Consider the following 21,643-nt stretch of genomic DNA (forward strand, 5'->3'; position numbering starts at 1 on the left):
CAATGAGATTGATCTTCCTCTTCCTCTGAATCCATCTAAATCTGTGTTTCTTAACCAGTGTGCCTTCAGCTGTTGCAAAACTACAATTCCCAGCATGCCCGGACAGCCGAAGGCTGTCCGGGCATGCTGGGAGTTGTAGTTTTGCAACAGCTGCAGGCACACTGGTTGGGAAACACTGATCTAGATTATACTAGCGTACTATTCATGACATAAGGGCTTTCAATGGTTTTTATGTTACATAACACAATGCCACCATAGTTATATAGGAGTCGATGGGAGGTCTAGGGAACAAGATAATGTACGCGTTTGGTCTGGGGAGAAATCAAGATGCTGCAGTTTCTTTAGTCTTGAGGATTTGAGGAGGTGACGAATTCAGTCTGCAAGGAATAAAAAAGGAAAAAATAATTGTACAAGATCAACAAGTAACAGCCCTAAAAAAAAATCCCCCAAATCAAATGTGAAAAAACATCTATTGCTCTAACACACAATATATAACAAGAATATATAATAAACAATAATATATATATATATATATATATATATATATATATATATATATATATTATCTAAGTGTTTGATCGCAGGGAGTACCCCCCATAAACGGACCTGTATTGACCACAGCACAAAGTGGTGGCCGACACGCCCCATCCATGCATCTCTATGGGAGAGTCGGAGATACAACGTTCATGTATCTCCAGCTTTCCCATAGACATACATGGAGGGGGGAGCATTTACCACCGCTTCATGCAGGGGGTCAACAGTTTCCCTTCTCGGAGCGGAGATCACTCCATGCACGAGGAGAGCTTGGTGAGGGGCAGGAGATCCTGGCAGTGGGGGGGTTGGGGGTGTCCCAGCGGTCGGACGCCCCGCGATCAGACACAAGGATAAATTGTCATACACCACAGTACTTCTTTAAAATCCGCAGCGGCGCCCAGCTCTCCTCATGCACGGAGCAGTCTCCACCCACGAGGACCATTCATGGGGAGAGCCAGGTGCCATGCAGGATATCGTTGGGGGTCCCAGTGGTCGGACACCCTTCCGTGACACTTCCCAGACACTTAGGGGATAAATTGTCCTACACCACAGTACTCCTTTAAGTTGCGGATCCATAGTTGTAAAATATGCAGTTACGGGTATTACACGGCAATCGCTTTATTGACAAAATCAATCAAAACTACATCAGAATTGCCTCTCAAAATCTGCAGTAGCGGATCCGCAACTTCAAATATGCAGCACGTCCAATATGTGTGAATGCATCCTAGAGGTTTGAAAATTTTACATAAACAGTGTTTTATTTAATTCTTAATATTGTATAGACTTATAGGCCGGCATTTATCCTTGTAGGTGTAAGTGAAGCATTTATCATTGTAGGTGTAAGTGAAGCATTTATCATTGTAGGTGTAGGTGAAGCATTTATCATTGTAGGTGTAAGTGAAGCATTTATCATTGTAGGTGTAAGTGAAGCATTTATCATTGTAGGTGTAAGTGAAGCATTTATCATTGTAGGTGTAAGTGAAGCATTTTTCTTCACCTTTTTTGTGTGTGCTATTAATGTATAGGAGAATCAAATTTATTAAATGATCACAGAGCATTTGATAAATTTTGTGCAGGTCACATTTTCAGAAATTTCTCTCTTCACATACACCAAAAAGCTAAGCTAAGTCTGGGCTGGGGTAGTTTTAGAGACTTTTCAGTGGCTCTGCGCCTTTTTTGCGTCTTTTCACAAAAAGGCGCAGTTGATTAAATCCTTCCATATCATGTGTATTGCCAAAATCAGTGGATTGCAACTCAAAATCAGCAGAAATGTGTAAACCAAAAGGCGCAAAAAAGGCGCAAAAAACCCTGCTTGCGCCTTTTTTGCGCCTTTTCTAGACACAAAAAACAGTCTAAAAACAATTATAAATGTCGGCCACTGAATTTTACCAATTTTACCTTTTTTTTTTTTTGCATCATGTTTGTTGATGAGAAATCTATAGGTAAAATGACCCTAATATATGTACGGTTTAAACTATCACACAGACACAAGTAGAAGTCTCGGACTGCAGACAGTAGAACAGGAAGCCCCCAGCTTACCCTTATTGTGCAACTTCTTAGCTAAATAGAAGAAGACGAAACCCAGAAGGAGGAAGATGATGCCGAGAGTGAAACCCAAACCACACAGGGCATTCTCCAGCAGATCGGATGGCACGGGATACCGAGGAACTGAAAATCAGCAAGGATTGAAAAACTCTTAGCATCTGGTTCTGAACATAAAACCACATTTCATTTTAGAGGGGTACTCTGGTGGAAAAACATTTTTTTAATCCACTGGTACCAGAAAGTTAAACAGATTTGTAAATTACTTCTATAAAAAAAAAAATCATAATCCTTCCAGTACTTATTAGCTGCTGAATACTACAGAGGAAATTTGTTTCTTTTTGGAACACAGAGCTCTCTGCTGACATCATGACCACAGTGCTCTCTGCTGACATCTCTGTCCATTTTAAGAACTGTCCAGAGTAGGAGAAAATCCCCATAGAAAACATATGCTGCTCTGGACAGTTGGAATTTTGCAGCTCGTCCCTGTCTCTTTGACACTTCAGCTTGAGCCCACCTCCTTGACACTTCAGCTCAAAATATAAACCTCTGTAAAGGCCCTCATCTTTAGAAAAGGGGACCTTCATGTCATTGCACCAATATGTGTCTGTCCTTGTTTGTAGCTCATACGGTGCAGATGTCCCTTTAAAGGGGTTACTTCCACTTTTTACGGCCATCCCCTTTCGGTTTGCAGTAGCCAAATCGGGGAAGTAACGCAATTTGCACAAGCAGCGCAGATCCATGAAATACTCTGTTACGGAAACAGTGTGATTTGCGGGGCTACGCTGTTTGCGTAACTCCCATCAAAGTCGATGAGAGTAACTTTGTTTCATTTGCTTTAGGTTTTACCAACCACCTTCGGACACTGCAAATGGGCAGGAGATGGTCGGAAAAGTAAGAAAGTAAGGAGATAGGACAACTAGAGTGGTCCCTCAACATACAATGGTAATCCGTTCCAAATGGACCATCGTTTGTTGAAACCATTGTATGTTGAGAGATCCGTGCAATGTAAAGTATAGGACAGTGGTCTACAACCTGCGGACCCCCAGATGTTGCAAAACTACAACACCCAGCATGCCCGGACAGCCGTTGGCAGGTAGGTCCGCAGGTAGAAGACCACTGGTATTGGAGGTTATACTCACATGTCCCCGCCGCTCCGGACCGTCACCGCTGCCCTGGATGTCGCCTTCCATCGCTGTCGCCGCGTCCCCGGGGTGTTCCCGATGCTCCGGCAAGGCCTCTGCTTCCCCGGCATCCGCGCTCTCCGTCGCCGCCATCACATCGCTACGCACGCATTATTGGATGACAGGACGGCGTGCGCAGCGACGCGATGATGACGATGGAGAGCGCCGACGATGCAGGGGATCCCGAAGAGGAGGCGCCGGAGCCCCGAGGACAGGTAAGTGATCGTCAGCGGAGCACGCGGGGCATCGTAAACGGCTATCCGGTGGCAGCTGAAGCAGTCTGCGCTGCCGGATAGCCGTTTATGCGATGGCCCCGACATACAAAAGCATCGTATGTTGATGCTGCCTTCAACATGCGATGGCCTCTGAGAGTGATCGTATGTTGAAATGATCGTATGTTGAAATGATGGTATGTAGGGGCCATCGTAGTTCGGGGGGGGGGGGGGGTCACTGTACTTTAAGGGTATGACAGCTGAGAGAGGCAATATGTAACCGGCACTGCAATCCACACATAGTCCTGTTCGGGATATGAGACTCCGGCCAACAATACTAGTGGGGCTGTCCCAGAGGTGCACTCCAAAAGAAGCAAATAGAGGCAAACAGTTCAAAGAACAAAGTGGCTGCACTCACCCAGTATCTTGCCAGATTAAATCTTTATTCAATATTCCATAAAAACGGTGTAGCGGGTAGATGCAGAGGAGCAGCCTGCGAGGCTGCTCCTCTGCATCTACCCGCTACACCGTTTTTATGGAATATTGAATAAAGATTTCATCTGGCAAGATACTGGGTGAGTGCAGCCACTTTGTTCTCTTTGTTTTACTTTAAGGGTATGTTCCCCTACGTAAAAATTCAGCCATGTGTACTGGCATTTTTTTTTATTTTTTTGGCTGTAATCAGCAAACCAGTCGTTTTTTAGTTTACTCTCCAAAATACAGCTTATAATGCGGTTATATTTTTAACTCATTGTGAACATACCCTAATATATCAGAGCCTTAATTGTCCAGGAGGATAAAAAGCACCAGACACTATTCTGGCCTTTTCTACAGAAAAACAAAACCTTAGATGGCTCCTTCCTCACAATGTACAGCAGCCATGCAATGTCGCTATTTACTTGCAATTAGTATTTACTGAAGAAAGATCTTCATAGTTAAAGGGGTTATTAAGGGGGTTCTCCACTGCCCTGCCTTCCGGAGTTCTGCTCGCAGCATCCGGAAGTTTATTACTCCGAACGCTGTGTTCGAGGCCGCCCCCTCGTGATGTCAAGCCCGCCCCCTCAACAAAAGTCTATGGGAAGGGGGTGCGACCGCTGTCACGCCCCCTTCCCATAGACTTTCATTGAGGGGGAAGGCGTGACGTCACAAGGGGGTGGGCGTGACGTCATGAGGGAGCGTCGTGACGTCACGAGGGGGCGTCCTCGAACATGGAAGCCCGAACACAGCCTTCGGAGTAATAAACTTCCGGACGCTGCGAGCGGAGCTCCGGAAGGCAGAGCAGTGGAGAACCCCTTTAAAACTTATTGCCAACCTTAGAATAGATCATCGATTAGATTGGGGAGGGTCTGACATCTATGAAGTCAGAGCTGTTTGGAGCTCTGCAGCCTCTTCATTGATGCAGAATACTAATTGTTTTTTTTTTTAGTTTGAATAACCCCTTTAAAGGAGCCGACACTAATGTTAAATAGTTGAAGATTCATGAGGCCCTCTAGTGCTCCCATTCTGTAAGGCTGGAATTCCACTTGTTTTTTTTTTTTGTTTTTTTTTTGGGGGGGGGGGGGGGGGGAGTAACACCAAGGAAAATGACAGAAAAACTGCCAAAACGCAGGAAAAAGCTGTGGCAGTTTTTATGGCGTTTTTGCTGGTGAGAAAAAAACCTCAGTGGAATCCTGGCCTTATACACCTCGTCTACTGGGTTTTCATCCCCGCCCAATCACAGGGCTATTGTCACTAAAATGGTAAAGCCAAAGTAATTTCCTTGCTTGGTAAATCTGAGCTCCTTTTTGTGAATGCAGCATAACCATCCTTCCTCGTATCCACTAAGATTGTTAGATCTACCATAATGAACAAGTAATAACAAGTGCTCTTCTTAACTTCTTCATTTCCCGGCTGCTTGTGAAATGTTGCTTGACCATGGGTGATATGAATACTCGGCATTTCACTGCTTCACTGACACTCACAAGCCGTGCAGAGTGGGCGAGGACATGAAGCATCACGGAACGAAGTATCCTATATGTCCTACATACATGACAGGTTGCCTTTCAAAAAGAAAAAGATGATCTGCTAAGTATCATGTAAAAAAATGTATCCCCTATCCAAAGGATAGGCGATAAGTTTTACATTGCAGGGGGGTCCGATCGCTAGGGCCCCCCGGCTCACCTTCACAGCGGCGCGTCACAACACCTGCCCGAAGGAGGGGCCACCCCCTTTATATAGCTCTAAGAAAGAGCTGTTCAGCAATCTTCGGCTCCCCTATAGAGCTTCTTTAACTACAGGGCTCTAAAAGGGTTTAAAGAACCCAACTTTGGTGAAGTCACATATATACACGTGAGTCCTTCCAGTCATACTGTACATGGACATATGAGTCTCAGTTCTAAGAGGACCTTTACATAAAACTTGGCCCGTCATAATCTACACGGAGTCGCTACACCACAGATATGGCATTTTTCTTCTAGGCCCTCACAATCCCTCGCTGTTGGTGCCATTAGCTTCAGTGACTTTTAAAAAGCCCTTTCAACGCATTTCTAGCTCGGACCGAGCTCTTTATCAAGACGTGCATCATGCACGTCTTGATAAAGAGCTCGGTCCGAGCTAGAAACACGTTGAAAGTGCTTTTTAAACTTTTATGCCTACTTTAATGGCATAAAGCAAAGCTTTTATTGGGAGAAGCGCCAGTTTGGAGACCTTCTTTTTTTTTGCTATCAAATTCTACTATTGCCTGCCGACTTCCCTGGATGATCGGGTGCTCCAAGGCTGCTGACCCGCTATTTGATAAGCTGATATAGTTGTTACGCTCTAAGCATAACCAACTCTGGTGAGCATAATTTAATTGCAAACGCTGCCTACATCTTTAATGGTATTACACTAGGATCGCGCTCCTCTTGTCTTTTTTTTGTCTCTATAGTGCATTGAAATACCAGCAAGGACTTAGATTGTAGAGCTCAATAGCAAGAGAAGAGGAAGTGCACCAATAGCCAGAGGAGAGGAAGAGCACCAATAGTAAGAGAAGAGGAAGAGCACCAATAGCCAGAGAAGAGGAAGAGCACCAATAGTAAGAGAAGAGGAAGAGCACCAATAGCAAGAGAAGAGGAAGTGCACTAATAGCCAGAGGAGAGGAAGTGCACCAATAGTAAGAGAAGAGGAAGACCACCAATAGCAAGAGAAGAGGAAGAGCACCAATAGTAAGAGAAGAGGAAGACCACCAATAGAAAGAGAAGAGGAAGAGCACCAATAGTAAGAGAAGAGGAAGAGCACCAATAGAAAGAGAAGAGAAAGTGCACCAATAGTAAGAGAAGAGGAAGTGCACCAATAGAAAGAGAAGGTGAAGTGCACCAAGAACAAGAGAAGAGCAAGAGCTTCAATAGCAAAAGAAGAGAAAGACCACCAATAGAAAGGAGGAAGAGCACCAGTAGCAAGAGAAGAGCAAGAGCTTCAATAGCAAAAGAAGAGGAAGACCACCAATAGCAAGGAGGAAGAGCACCAGTAGCAAGAGAAGAGGAAGAGCACCAATAGCAAGAGAAGAGGAAGAGCACTAATAGCAAAAGAAGAGGAAGAGCACCAATAGCAAGAGAAGAGGAAGAGTACCAATAGCAAGGAGGAAGAGCACCAGTAGCAAGAGAAGAGGAAGAGCACCAATAGCAAGAGAAGAAGAAGAGCACCAATAGTAAGAGAATAGGAAGACCACCAATAGAAAGAGAAGAGGAAGAGCACCAATAGTAAGAGAAGAGGAAGAGCACCAATAGAAAGAGAAGAGAAAGTGCACCAATAGTAAGAGAAGAGGAAGAGCACCAATAGAAAGAGAAGGTGAAGTGCACCAAGAACAAGAGAAGAGCAAGAGCTTCAATAGCAAAAGAAGAGAAAGACCACCAATAGCAAGGAGGAAGAGCACCAGTAGCAAGAGAAGAGCAAGAGCTTCAATAGCAAAAGAAGAGGAAGACCACCAATAGCAAGGAGGAAGAGCACCAGTAGCAAGAGAAGAGGAAGAGCACCAATAGCAAGAGAAGAAGAAGAGCACCAATAGCAAGAGAAGAGGAAGAGCACCAATAGCAAGAGAAGAGGAAGAGCACCAATAGCAAGAGAAGAGGAAGAGCACCAATAGCAAGAGAAGAGGAAGATCACCAATAGCAAGAGAAGAGGAAGAGCACCAATAGCAAGGAGGAAGAGCACCAGTAGCAAGAGAAGAGGAAGAGCACCAATAGCAAGAGAAGAGGAAGAGCACCAATAGCAAGAGAAGAGGAAGAGCACCAATAGCAAGAGAAGAGGAAGAGCACCAATAGCAAGAGAAAAGGAAGAGCACCAATAGCAAGACAAGAGGAAGAGCACCAATAGCAAGAGAAGAGGAAAAGCACCAATAGCAAGATAGCAGGAAGACCACCAATAGTAAGAGAAGAGGAAGCTTGAATCTGTGGAGCAGGGGCTTCACATGAATGATGACAATTTTGTTTTTACAGAGGCCACAGGTCTCCCTTAGGTCACAAACAGTGGACACAATGCAGATTTACTGCACAGAATTTCCATCCATCTTCAGCATTTACAATAATAGCAAAGTGAATGAAAACATACTGTGGAAAAGTTCTGAAGAAAATCTATGTGGATACTAACCAATAACTGCACCGCAAAACTACAGCAATTCACAGTAAAGCACGTGCAATCCCATAGACTTGCATTGAGGGGGTGGGGCATGACATCACACAGGCGCGGAGTCGTGACTTCACGATACTCCGGTCCTGTACAGTACATGCAATGTCCTAAAAAAGTAACATGGAGCCGCCCTCACCTGATGTCCAAAAAAGCAACTAACCGTGGCACAGGTAAAGTGTAGTACAGAACATGTAATACCTCCCTGTACTGTAGGGGGTGCTATGAGACAACAGTCAGTGCATGCACTTCAGTAATACAGGTAAAGTGTAGTACAGAACATGTAATACCTCCCTGTACTGTAGGGGGTGCTATGAGACAACAGTCAGTGCATGCACTTCAGTAATACAGGTAAAGAGTAGTACAGAACATGTAATACCTCCCTGTACTGTAGGGGCGCTACCAGGCAGCCAGTGTATGCACTTCAGTAATACAGGGGTTTTAGCTGGGAAATGCCCATTCTGATTGGTCAGTTCTTCCGGCCATTGACATGTTTCACAGATCTGGACAGTCTGTAGCCTTGTATGTTGAGTCTGGTTTCAAGTTACAATGGTCGAGAAAAGACCATAGTATGTTGAAACTATTGTATGTTGAGGCCATTGTAAGTTAAAGGGGTATTCCAGGAAAAACTATTTTTTATATCAACTGGCTCCAGAAAGTGAAACAGATTTGCAAATAACTTTTATTAAAAAATCTTAATCCTTCCAGTAGTTATCAGCTGCTGAAGTTGAGTTGTTCTTTTCTGTCTGACAACAGTGCTCTCTGCTGACATCTCTGCTTGTCTAACCTTTAATGCTTCAGACAGTTCCTGAGACAAGCAGAGGTGTCAGCAGAGAGCACTGTTGTCAGACAGAAAAGAACAACTCAACTTCAGCAGCTGATAAGTACTGGACGGATTAAGTTTTTTTTTTTTTAAGAAGTAATTTACAAATCTGTTTATCCTTTCTGGAGCCAGTTGATTTTTTTTTTTTTTATAACTTTTTTTTCCTGGAATACCCCTTTAAGGGATCACTGTATATGACAATGAGCCCTAAATTAGGGATGGTCAATAATGCATTTTCTTAAAAATTTTTATGAAAAGCCAAGTCAACATGGAATTTCTTTAAACAGCTGAAGATTTATCATCAGGTGAACAGTGTAAAGCAATGTTGTTAGACATTTAAGAGGTGCCAATATCTATATAAAAAAGGGGTGCATTTAGATTCCCTTTTCATAGGATAGTGAGGTACTTACTCCAGTACCCTATAATGGTTCTGTTATCGCCTGACACTTGCACTTCACACGAGAAGACATCACTGTGGTAGGGAGTGACATTGAGGTAGGAGAAGGCCTGGAAGGACAGATCCTCCATCGCAAAATACTTATACGAGTTCAACCCTGTTGTCAAAACATCTGCATTCTTCCTCCAGGTGATGGTCAGAGCGGGAGGATAGACGTCATTAATAACGCAGATCAACGTGTTCTGCATGCCCAGTCTGAGAGGGTGTGCGGTAAAAACAGTCACCTGTGCACCACCTAAAAGAAGGAGGAATAGTAAATAATCTAGATGGCCAAAGACAAATAATCAGTTGCGTATAAAGGTATGCTTAGATTTCTTATCCTAGATTGCATTAAAGGGGTATTCCAGGAAAAAAAACTTTATATATATATATATATATATATATATATATATATATATCTGGCTTCAGAAGGTTAAACAGATTTGTAAATTACTTCTATTAAAAAAATCTTAATCCTTCACTCCCATCGAGCTTTGAGAGGCTGTGTAGGAGTGGACCTCAGACTATGGGACTACTCTCGAGCTTATATGCCCTGCTTAACTCCCCTCCTGATGGTAGCCCCCCTTCACATCAGTACATGGCCCGTTGGGAAGAGGCACTTGATATTACTATTACTCTTCCGCAGTGGAAGACCATATGGGAGCGGGCCTCTCGGGCCTCTATCTGCACTGCATACAAGGAAACACAATACAAGATGCTGATGGGATGGTACCACACTCCTGTCCTACTCAATAAGTTGAATCCTGTTATCCCTCCCTAGTGCTGGAGATGTGGGGTGGGTCTGGGTGATGTTCTCCATATATTTTGGTCCTGCCCGCTCATACGTCCATACTGGGGGGGTGGTCCAAAAATTGCTCCGGGGGGGGGTGCTGGGGGGTTATGGTTCCCTTGGACCCTTTAGTTTATCTATTACACCTTTCGACTAGAGCCCTGTCTAAACGGCCGTTCAAGCTGTTTATGCATGTGGTTTTGGCGGCCAAGACCCTCATTGCTAAGCATTGGAAGGGGACCCTGCCCCCGTCGGAGGATGAGTTGATTGCAAGGGTGAGAGAGATTCGTTCCCTGGAGTACCTGACGGCCTCCCTCAATAATGCTACACAAGAGTTCTTTCTGATATGGGATCCATGGGACAGACTTACTGATAGACAACCTCCCTGACTTCCCTGAATAGACCTTCTCTCATCGCTCCTTTCTTTCCTGTCTCTTCTTCTTCCCTTTTTTCTCTGTACTCCTCTCCCTTTTGTGTTTCCCATTATTGTGGTCTGTTATATGTTGTCCTTGATTGCTATTAAAAAAAAAAAAAAAAAGTCTTCCACCGGAGTACCCCTTTAAAGGGATATTCGTTGCTAGACATCTTACTCCCTATCCAAAGGATCTCCGTGCAGACATCCGGCGATCTGAATATTAAGTTCAGAATGCTGGGTCTGGGAGGCTGTGGTTGTGATGTCATGCCACGCCCCCTCCATTCATATCTATGGGAGGGGGCGTGATGGACATCACGCCCCCTCTCATAGACATGAATAGAGGGGGCATGGTGGATGTCTGCTTGGAGATCCCAGGGGTTCCAATGGCCAGACCCGAGCAATCAGACATCTTATCCACTATCGTTTGGTGTCTAGCAACGGAGTACCCCTTTAAACTAAGACACTTTTGAGGATTTCTAATAACTGACGACCTTCATTGATTTGTAAATATGACATCTAACCTCTGGCTTCAGGAGTGATATCTACAAGCGCTTCGGTCAAGTCTTCTCTAAACCGGTTACATAGATTCACATGGAAGGATATATTTGAGGGGTTAGGGAAAGCCGAGTCACGCCACTTGTCAAAGTCTTTTATCCAAGACAAGACGGAGTTATCACTGAAGTTGTAACCGAACATCTGGTCGCCATCGAACATCTTCAGAAGCCCCGATGATGGCTCGCTGGGCTGACAAAACAACACCTGGCTTAGATAGTGATCATCTGAAAAATATGATATAGAGAAGAGGGAGAATGAGGGATGGGAGATCTAAAATGGTCAACAAAACACAATTCAAAGCAGCTGTAATGGGAAATATATATTATACTAACACTTAACAGATTCCAGAAACCAATACCCATAGAAATATAGTTTTCCATAATCTGGTCAATAAAGAACATGTGTATTAGTTCTGTGTAGTCACCATAATAGTAGACTACAACTGATTAGAAACATTAAAGGGGTTTTACCATCTAAGAAAGTTATCCTCTACCCACAAGATAGGGGATAACTACCTGATCACGGGGGATTGAGTGCAACCACCAGCCCCCCCAACACCCCCCCCCCACCCCCCTCCCTCATGATCTTAAAGGGGCATTCCAGGAATTTTTTTTATTTGACTATGCTATAGGGGCTGTAAAGTTAGTGTAGTCCATAATATAGTGTCTGTACCTGTGTGTGATGGTTTTCTCACAATTCTTGTGTGATTGAGGTGATTTTCACCTCAATATTTATTTTTACCAGCATACAAAATGACTTTTGTCTCTGATTTTTCCCAGCTTGCAATGCGGCCGAGACCTGACATCACTAGTCAGCTGATGACAGGGAGCCTGTCTGCTTCAATGGGTGGAGGGATCACTTGGAGGGAGAGAGATTAATCTTCAACTAATGCAACAGCTGTAGGCACCCTGATTGAAAACCACAGGTCTTTTGAATGGATGCAGCTCATTTATGTTTCAATGGGTGGGGTGGCTGATGTGTGGGAGGGAGGAAAATGGAATTATGGGATTTGTAGGCAAAAGAAGAAAAGTCAAACAGGAAATACCAGTTCACAAATAGCTAGCCACAGTATTATTGTAATCTCACAACATAGCCATTTAGCCCCAGGACAAGCGCAGATGCTTCCTAAGCATGTCCATTACTGTCTGCCAGGTACATACTAAAATCACCTTATGGTGGATCACCCCTTTAAGAATGGGTACAGTTACTGTACGCACTGCACCACACACTTTTCCCCTTTGGCACCCACCCTTGGTATCTTGGCCTTCTGGCTAGGATCAGGGAAATTTTTATAGATCTGGCTGGATGACCAGGCAGTAGATCTGCACTCATCCACTTATTTATTATTTTTTGTTTGTCACTGTGCCCCTTTTATGTGTCTGTTTTTGTACACAGGATTGTCAGGATGCGGTAGCCCTTCTGGGTGTCCCTCCTGGCGGTCTAGGGGAGGTGTGTGTGGCCATCAGGTTCCTCACCTCCCTTTAACCCCCGGGAACCTTGGCTTCGGTCGAGATGCCACCAGTATACGGCTCCTTGGCTGATACCTTGGTTAACGCCTAGGTGGAAGCCAGGGGCATTTGTGGTCCCTTAGTAGCTTAGGTGAAAAGGGGCATCGAACCTAGATCCTTGCAGGTGCCTTTTGGCCCGGAGGTGAAGGTTAGGTTTGTTGGGGGGCTCACTCCTGTTGGAGAAGGGTTTAGTGATAGACCCCAATCTCTGTGCACATTTTTTTTTTGTGTGACACATTTGCACTTTTTCTTGCACTTTGGGTGATAGAGAGCACGCACCCCGGCTCTTATATAAAAAAAGAAAAAGAAAATTAGAATGGAGCGGTGGGTCATTCATTCATGCCGCTACTCTATTCAATCTCTATAAGAGCTGTGGAGACAGCCGAACACTGTTCTCGGCCAATCGAGCTGGAAGGACCAATAATCAGCAAATGGAGTTCATGTCTGAACAACAACCTAAACAGCAGCCCATTCAGCATATGCAAGAGATACAACTTAACAATACAATGAGCCTTTTATAGATAATTCAGGAGACCTGTTTGATATCCCAAACAGCCACTATAGTCCTGGTTTGTAGTGCGGGTGATGCTGATCAAAACGATACTCACGGCGTCCAGATTTGCCCAGCCACTCCTCCGCAATTCGCGTTTTTCTTTTTATGCAAATGAGGGCCTTGGGGCATGGGTGGAGCTCCGAACCGAGCTAGGGGCATGCTGATGTCCTCTTCTCCAGGCGGACTCTCCGCCCGGCTCATCAATATTCATAACCCCCCTCCCTGCTCTTGCGCCCCGTGTTAGTGTACGGCGCATGCGCCGCTTCCCTCCCTGCTCTTGCGGCCCGTGTTAGTGTACGGCGAATGCACCGCTTCCCTCCCTGCTCTTGCGGCCCGTGTTAGTGTACGGCGAATGCACCGCTTCCCTCCCTGCTCTTGCGGCCCCTGTTAGTGTACGGCGCATGCACCGCTTCCCTCCCTGCTCTTGCGGCCTGTGTTAGTGTACGGCGCATGCACCGCCTCAGGGAGTACCCAGGAGCTACTGCCGTAGGCGACGCATGTGCTATACACTAACACGGGACGCAAGAGCAGGGAGGGGGGTTATGAATATTGAAGTCGTAGGTACTGGAAGGATTAAGATTTTAAATAGAAGTAATTTACAAATCTTCTGCCACCAGTTGATTTAAATAAAAAAATTCCACCGGAGTACCCCTTTAAGTTGGAAAATTAAGCGAATCACCATAATCAAAACAACTAATATCATAATACTAAAACAAAACTAAAAGTACAAGACCTGATGCTTTCAGTGTGTAATTATGATACCCGTGTGTGATCATTTACATTAGTATCATACAGTATATTTTATTCTGATTGACATTTTTGGAATGAGGAAGTAAATTCTCCCATAATATGAGACAATTGGGATCCGCCTCTTAGGGGTTTTTGCCTTCAATTGGACCAAAACAGTAGGAACATAGGCTGGACTTGATGATTTGTTTTATCTTATTTAGGCTGGGTTCACACAACGTTTTTCAATAGAGGTCCTATAAATGTTTTCAATGTGAAAACCGTACTGAATCGTATTGAAAACCGTATGCACTGACTCTCCATTGAAAACCGTACGCCAAGCGATGCATCAGGTTGTGTCCGTTTTGCATCTTGTACGGTTTTGTCAGTTTTTTTTCCCCGTACCCAATACCGTAGCCTAACACTGTTTTGGGTCCGGGTGAAAAACTGTATTGAAACGTATACTTTTTTTTTAACATGGTAGTCAATGGGAACCGTACAGAACCGTACGGTTCCATCTGGTTTTCACCAGGCGGTTTTTGACTTTACACAGTTTTTTTATTGGAATTTCAATCGAACAAGTGAAACTTTATTCATAATGGAGTGAAAAGTTAAAAACGTATATGTTTTTTTTCTTAAAAAACGGATGCAACCGGACATCATTTTTCAATCCGTATATGGATTAAAATTTGTACAGACGTTTTGCTACAGTTTAGTCAGGTTTTGAGGAATCCGTTTTTTATCAAAAACCTGATATGGAACTGTATTGCAAAAACGTGGTGTGAATACAGCCTTAAAGGGGTACTCCGGTGAAAAACTTTTTTTTTTTTTTTAAATCAACTGGTGCCAGAAAGTTAAACAGATTTGTAAATTACTTCTATTAAAAAATCTTAATCCTTCTTGTACTTATTAGCTGCTGAATACTACAGCGGAAATTCTTTTCTTTTTGAAACACAGAGCTCTCTTCTGACATCACGACCACAGTGCTCTCTGCTGACATCTCTGTCCATTTTAGGAACTGTCCAGAACAACATATGTTTGCTATGGGGATTTCCTTTTACTCTGGACAGTTCCTAAAATGGACAGAGATGTCAGCAGAGAGCACTGTGCTCATTATGTCAGCAGAGAGCAGTGTGTTTCAAACGGAAAAGAATTTCCACTGTAGTATTCCGCTGCTAATAAGTACAGGAAGGACTAAGATTTTTTAATAGAAGTCATTTACAAATCTGTTTAACTTTCTCGCACCAGTTGATTAAAAAAAAAAAAAAAAGGTTTTCACCGGAGTACCCCTTTAAAATGTTACATTGTAACATGAAAGAATTATTGGTACTTACCACATTGACCCATAGTGGCCAGCAGGGGTAGCAGTAGCATCAAAGTATGGAGAGTGTCCAGAGATGGCTGGAGCTGCTGCATGTTAATAAAGTCTTCGTAGTCCGGAGTGAGGATAGTGTACGGTACCTGAGTGGATCCTTCTACATCCAATGACGCATTTACTATGCTATTATGTATCTAACTATATATACAGCCCCGTTGTAGTCTTGGGAGACCGGTCATTCCTATGTACAGCTCCAAGGCTCTAGAACAGAGTTCAGTAATAATAAAGTAGTCATAAAGTTGACGTGGTCCATGCCAAGAGTCGTCTATATCATGTGCTGCTGCATTCAAGAACCCCCCGTGATAGGCTGTATAGTCTATCACTTCTGCATGTTTAACACTTTGTAGTGTGACTCCAGCTGCTGGTGTCCCAGGACTGTGCACTATGAAGAATACGCCTACTGTGCATCGTATTGAGGCATCCAGCCAATAAAAAGACTCTGCTGGGTCTCGTCACTTGTTGCTAGGTAGACTCTTTACTCAGCCTCATCTCCTCTGCAATCACTTTTCATGACTTTCTATGTGCCTTTGGGGTTTTATTTGACTTTTTATGTTAATGTTAAAGGGGTACTCCGCCCCTAGACATCTTATCCCCTATCCAATATCCAAAGGATAGGGGATAAGATGTCTGATTGCGGGGGTCCCGCTGCTGGGGACCCCCGCGATCTCCCTGTTGCACCCGGCGTTCGTTTAGAGAGTCGGGTGCAGTGTTGGAGGCTTGTGACGTCACAGCTATGCCCCCTCAGTGCAAGTCTATGGGAGGGGGCGTGACGGATGTCCAAAATAGCGTATTTTGGTCACTTTTTATACCATAAAAAATTTATAAAAAGCGTTCAAAAAGTCGGATCAAAACAAAAAATCTATACCGATAGAATCAGATAACGGCACAAAAAATTAGCCCTCATACATCCCCATATGCGGAAAAATTTTAAAAAAAGTTATAGGGGTCAGAAGAGGACATTTTTAAACGTATTAATTTTTGTGCATGTAGTTATGATTTTTTCTGGAAAGCCAGAGGATTCATGGATAATGTAGGCAGCATTACAGAACGATTTTAGTGTTAAAATACAAATCAGTATGGCTGAAAACCCATGCCTGCCCCATTAGCTAAAACAGGTAAGCACAAGGCATACACAAGAACCTCTACATTATTCTCTAATAATAACCTATATATGTATTTCCCGAACTGCTTCTTTAACTTGGAGGCCAATTTTAAGTTCACAGATAAATCCATCTTTAGGGACATTCCAGGACTTTAACAAGGTGATTTCGAGGACCTAACCTGTTTTTATTAAGAGTTTACCTACATTTCAGGGCTGCTTTGTTTCTCTTGTGACAAGGTAAGGCAGCTAATACAATACAGAACAATTTATACACTAGAAGAATATGGTTTAAAGGGGTACTCTGCCCCTAGACATCTTATCCTCTATCCTAAGGATAGGGGATAAGACGTCTGATCGCGGGGGTCCCGCCACTGGGGATCCCCGCGATCTTCCTGCTGCACCTGGAGTTCGTTTAGAGCGTCGGGTCCAGCGCCGGAGGCTTTTGATGTCATGTCCACGCCCCTCTAGTGATGTCACTGCCACGCACCCTCAATGCAAGTCTATGGAAGGGGGCGTGAAGGCCTCCCATAGACTTGCATTGAGGGGGTGTGGCCGTGACATCACAAGCCTCCACCTCGCATCGGCAGTCATCCGGCACAGAGCGAAGTTCACTCCGTGGACCGGATGTCTGTGGTGCCACAGCCATGATCGCGGGGATCCCCAGCGCCGGAACCCCCACAATCAGACATCTAATCCCCTATACTTTGAATAGAGGATAAGATGTCTAGGATCGGAGTACCCCTGTAATCTCCAAAATTGAACTCTGCTGAAAGTTTTTAAAAGGGGTTGTCCAAAATAATTTTCTAATAATCAGTGCCTTATTGCTGCTCCCATCAAATACTTTTGTTTGCCATATTTTTGGGCCACAAAAAACTGCTCCCCTGATATTTGTTGCGTTGTTTCTTTGGCGTTTTACCCCCTGCATTTTTTCAGTACAAGTCATGTGGTATTTTTCATACTGTCACTCAAGCCTTTCTATTAAAATATAAGGGGGGAAAACCAGCAGAAAAAAAACGCCAATATCTATACATGCAAAGTGTTTTTTCCGTTTTTTTTTTCCACCAATAGAAGTCTATGATGGAAAAAAAACACAAAAATGTTCTTAAAGAAATGCCACAATGTCATGAAAAAAAACCCTGCTATACCCAGCGCATGCTTTTATTTTGAAAAGACGCCACTGGGCCTAAAAACGCCGCTAAAGGGTGGAAAAGCGCTCGTCTCCCCCTCATTCTTTGCACTGCCAATGCATCACATGACCCATGATATCTGACTTTTTCTTCCAGTAATAGTCCATATACTGAGTTAAAGGGGTACTCCGCTGCTCAGTGTTTGAAACAAACTGTTCCAGACGCTGGAGCCGGTGCCGGGACCTCATAACCCCGCCCCCTCATGAAGTCACGCCCCGCCCCCTCAATGCGAGTCTATGGGAGGGGGCGTGACAGCCGTCACGCCCCCTCCCATGGACTCGCATTGAGGGGGCAGAGCGTGACGTCATGAGGGGGCGTGGCTATGACGTCACGAGCTCCCCGCACCGACTCTAGCATTTGGAACAGTTTGTTCCAAACACTGAGCAGCGGAGTACCCCTTTAAGAATTGCGCCCCCTAGAAATGTGGTGTCCAACTTCCAGCATGCCCGGCCAACCAACGGACTGCCTTGCCCAAGCACATAAGCTAAATGTAGGGGACGTCACTGGAAAGAAGTCACAGCAGCAGAGCAGAGAATTCACACATGTTTGGGACTGTAAGTGAAATACTTATTTGAATTAAGTAGAAAGGACTATCAAAAACATCTACAAAAACATTCAGTAAGTGTTCTGCCGAACTCCTTCACGTCTCCACCCCCATTATTTACAGTATATGGAGGAAAGTTAGGCGGTTACTGAGTCTTCTACTGAAAGAGGAAGTACAGATAAAGATATGCACCGATTTAGGTTGTGTCTTCCCCTCCGACCAGTTTCCCATAACCAACTCCCAGCAGTAGTTTAGCCTTGTTATAATGTTTGCAGTCGATTGCTGAAATACTTTATTTTTGTCTTTACTACATGGAAATATTTATCAACAACATTAGTGAGACTTTTTTGTGCCTCGGGGAGTGGTGACCCTGTGGTGCCTAAACTCACTGGATGGACTCCCCACCATTAAGGGTACGTTCAGACGAGCGGATTTACAGAATATTTTACGCTGCAGATCCGCCGCTCTGTATGCTGCCTTTACATGTGCCTGCTCGGTGCGGCAATACGCCGATACGTGCAGACACACTGAAGCGATGATGCGAGTCGCCGCGCATGCACGGTGTACTCGCACACATCGAGGCCGCTCCCCCTGCTCAATGAGCTAGGCCGAGAACTGCAGCGATGTGCGAGTATACTGCGTATGTGCGTGGCGACTCGCACATCGCAGTCTGTCTACTCGTAGCGGCGTATTGCCGCTCCGAGCAGGAACATGTAGAGGCAGCATATAGAGGTCCTTCAGCGGCGGATCCGCAGTGAAATACACGCGGAAAATACACTCGTCTGAACGTACCCTAACTCTTCACCTTTGACACTCACCCTTGGTATCCCGGCCTTCTGGCTAGGATCACAGAAATTTTTCTAGATCCGGTCGGATGACCGGGCAGTATATCTGCACCAATCCACTTATTTATTTTCTTTGTATATCACGGTGCCACTATGTATGTTTATTTTGTACACAGAATTTGTTAGGGTGCGGTATCCCTTCTGGGTGTCCCTCCTGGCGGTCTAGGGGAGGAGTGTGTGGCCATCCGGTTCCTTACCTTCCTGTAACCCCCGTGCATTTCGGCTTTGGCTCAGATGCCATCAGAATAAGGCTCGTTTGCTGATCTATATAAAAGGCGGGTTACCATGTAGTAAAAAAACAATAAAGTTTACAAGCAAATCAGAACATATATCTCACAGCTCTTACCCATGTTCTTGTTTTGTGTATGGCCGAACAGCTCTGTATATTTCATTTTCTTGGCTTTGGATGTACTGCCCTCTCCTGGCAAACAGATCTAACATTGCAGCCTATGTACAGTAATATATATAATACATATATTATGTATATAGGCACTAGCTGAGTACCCGGCGTTGCCCGGTTTTTCCTTCCTAATCCTTGTTGGGGAGGAAAATAAACAAAGAGGAAGCTTTTGACTTCATATCCTGTCCTCATATATTGTTGTCATATCCCATCCTCATATCCCGTCCTCCTATCTCGACCTCCTATCCCGACCTCCTATCCCGGCCTCCTATCCCGACCTCCTATCTCGACCTCCTATCTCGGCCTCATATCCCGACCTCCTATCCCGACCTCCTATCTCGACCTCCTATCCCGACCTCCTATCCCGACCTCCTATCCCGGCCTCCTATCCCGACCTCCTATCTCGACCTCCTATCCCGGCCTCATATCCCGACCTCCTATCTCGACCTCCTATCCCATCCTCCTATTTCGACCTCCCATCTCAACCTCCTATCCCGACCTCCTGTCCCATCCTCCTATCACGACCTCCTATCCCGACCTCCTATCCTGACCTCCTATCTCGACCTCGTATCCCGACCTCCTATCCCGTCCTCATTTCCCGACCCATAATATGTGTATTGAAATATCTCCAGCCGTACGGAAGTTATGTGGGAACATACATTTCTCATTGATTTGCATGGGACTTTAAACAAAAACCCTGACCCTCACAAATGGGGGTAGTTAAGGGTTAAATTAACTATCCTATATTTTAAGTGGACATATAAGTAACATGTGACCAAGTATTATGGAAATATCTCCAGCCGTTTGGAAGTTATGCGGTAACATATATTTCCCATAGACATGTATGGGACTTTAAACATAAACCTCGCCCCTGGCAAATGGGGGTGAGTAAGGGTTAAATCACCTATCCTATGTTTGTTGTTGACATATAAGTAACATGTGACCAAGTTTCATGTTAATATCTTTAGCCGTTTGGATGTGATGCTGGAACATGAACACATATACACACACATACACATTGGGGGAGATTTATCAAAACCTGTGCAGAGGAAGAGTGGTGCAGTTGCTCATAGCAACCAATCAGATTGCTTCTTTCATTTTCCACAGGCCTCTTTAGAGGCCTGTGGAAAATGAAAGAAGCAATCTGATTGGTTGCCATGGGCAACTGCACCACTCTTCCTCTGCACAGGTTTTGATCAATCTCCCCCATTGAGTTTTATATATATATATATATATATATATATATATATAGATAAGCAGATTGGGCTGCTGAACTACAAATCCATATGTATTCGTCTTGTACTGTATGTACATTTTACTTTGTGGAAAGGGACACCTAAGTGAATCTTTGCTGTGGGCAATGGTGTACATTCACCCCTGTATATGTTCTGACAAGAGGCAACTAATTCTCTCTATGAATACCGGTTCACATTTCTAATTTGGTTGTTTAGCTAAATGTCTCCCTCTATGGGCAGAAATTTAAAAAAAGTTAATAGACATACCGTATGTTAGAGAACTACTGATAACGCTGTCCAATGATGTTGGATGCTCACAAAAAAAGTTAATTTATGCTTTAAATGGGCACTGTCATTAAATATTTTTTTGCTATAGCATTATTTATGGTAAATAAAAAATCTTTCTAATGTACTTTGTTTAAAAAAAAAAAGAAGTTTTCTATGTTTTATTTGTGTTTAACGCTGCCACTAGGTGTCTCCCTATTTGTCCAGAGCACATTTCCCCCATCTTTTGCACAGAGTTTGGACTCCAAAATCAGGAAATGCTGAGGGGGGTGTGTGCAGCCTTAGCTAATCTTAGCTCATCTCACACTGAACTGCTCTAGACTGTATGTAGCAGAGTGAGGGAGGAAGTTCTTCCCTGTATGGCTTCAGATGATGTCAAGCCTACTGGGTAACGCCCCTTCCCAGTTTGTGAATCTGACTGAGACTGAGCAAATACAGAGCAATATCAAGGTAGAAAACTAAAAAATAAAGGCAGGGGGTGGTTTATCATGATGGGGGCAGTGAACTGGGAGTATTATAAAATTTAACAAGATCATGAGAGGTTCTCTTTTATAGTTGATAATATACTGTTTTTTATTTTTATTTATTTGTTCTCATTACTTTCATTCCTTTAAGCAACCACTTAAAAATCATATCCCTTTACAAAGGATAGGGGATAAGATGTCCGATTGCAGGGGCCTGACCGCTGGGGACCCCCACGATCTTCAACACAGCATCCCAGTCATCTGGTGCACGAACTGAACTCTGCTCC

At 44.2% G+C, this 21,643-nt stretch overlaps 1 protein-coding gene across 4 annotated transcripts; it reads right to left on the minus strand.

The window, feature by feature from the left end:
• Window positions 1-149: 149 nt before the first annotated feature.
• On the minus strand, window positions 150-20,425 carry LOC130291181 (class II histocompatibility antigen, M alpha chain). 4 transcript variants are annotated; one of them, XM_056539679.1, is made up of 5 exons: window positions 20,388-20,425; window positions 11,096-11,353; window positions 9,344-9,625; window positions 2,074-2,202; window positions 150-377 (listed from the first exon to the last, which is right to left on the minus strand). In XM_056539679.1, exons 1-5 carry the CDS (start codon window positions 20,389-20,391, stop codon window positions 373-375), a joined length of 678 nt encoding a protein of 225 aa, XP_056395654.1. In that variant the 5' UTR covers window positions 20,392-20,425; the 3' UTR covers window positions 150-372. The 4 variants fall into 4 exon arrangements, with proteins under 4 accessions (XP_056395654.1, XP_056395653.1, XP_056395652.1 ...); XM_056539678.1 differs by lacking the exon at window positions 20,388-20,425 and adding an exon at window positions 19,319-19,808; XM_056539677.1 differs by lacking the exon at window positions 20,388-20,425 and adding an exon at window positions 15,251-15,684.
• Window positions 20,426-21,643: the final 1,218 nt, after the last annotated feature.

This window comes from Hyla sarda, chromosome 9, assembly GCF_029499605.1.
Source record: "Hyla sarda isolate aHylSar1 chromosome 9, aHylSar1.hap1, whole genome shotgun sequence".
Lineage (NCBI taxonomy): Eukaryota > Metazoa > Chordata > Amphibia > Anura > Hylidae > Hyla > Hyla sarda.

Bases quoted from the DNA above. Each gene is read 5' to 3' on its own strand.
- LOC130291181 (XM_056539677.1), bottom strand. From the start codon at position 15,332: ATGCAGCAGCTCCAGCCATCTCTGGACACTCTCCATACTTTGATGCTA. The intron at 11,354-15,250 runs GTAAGTACCAAT...CATATTTTTCAG, and splicing joins GGCCACTATGGGTCAATGTG to ATGATCACTATCTAAGCCAG. The intron at 9,626-11,095 runs GTTAGATGTCAT...TCCTTCTTTTAG, and splicing joins TATCACTCCTGAAGCCAGAG to GTGGTGCACAGGTGACTGTT.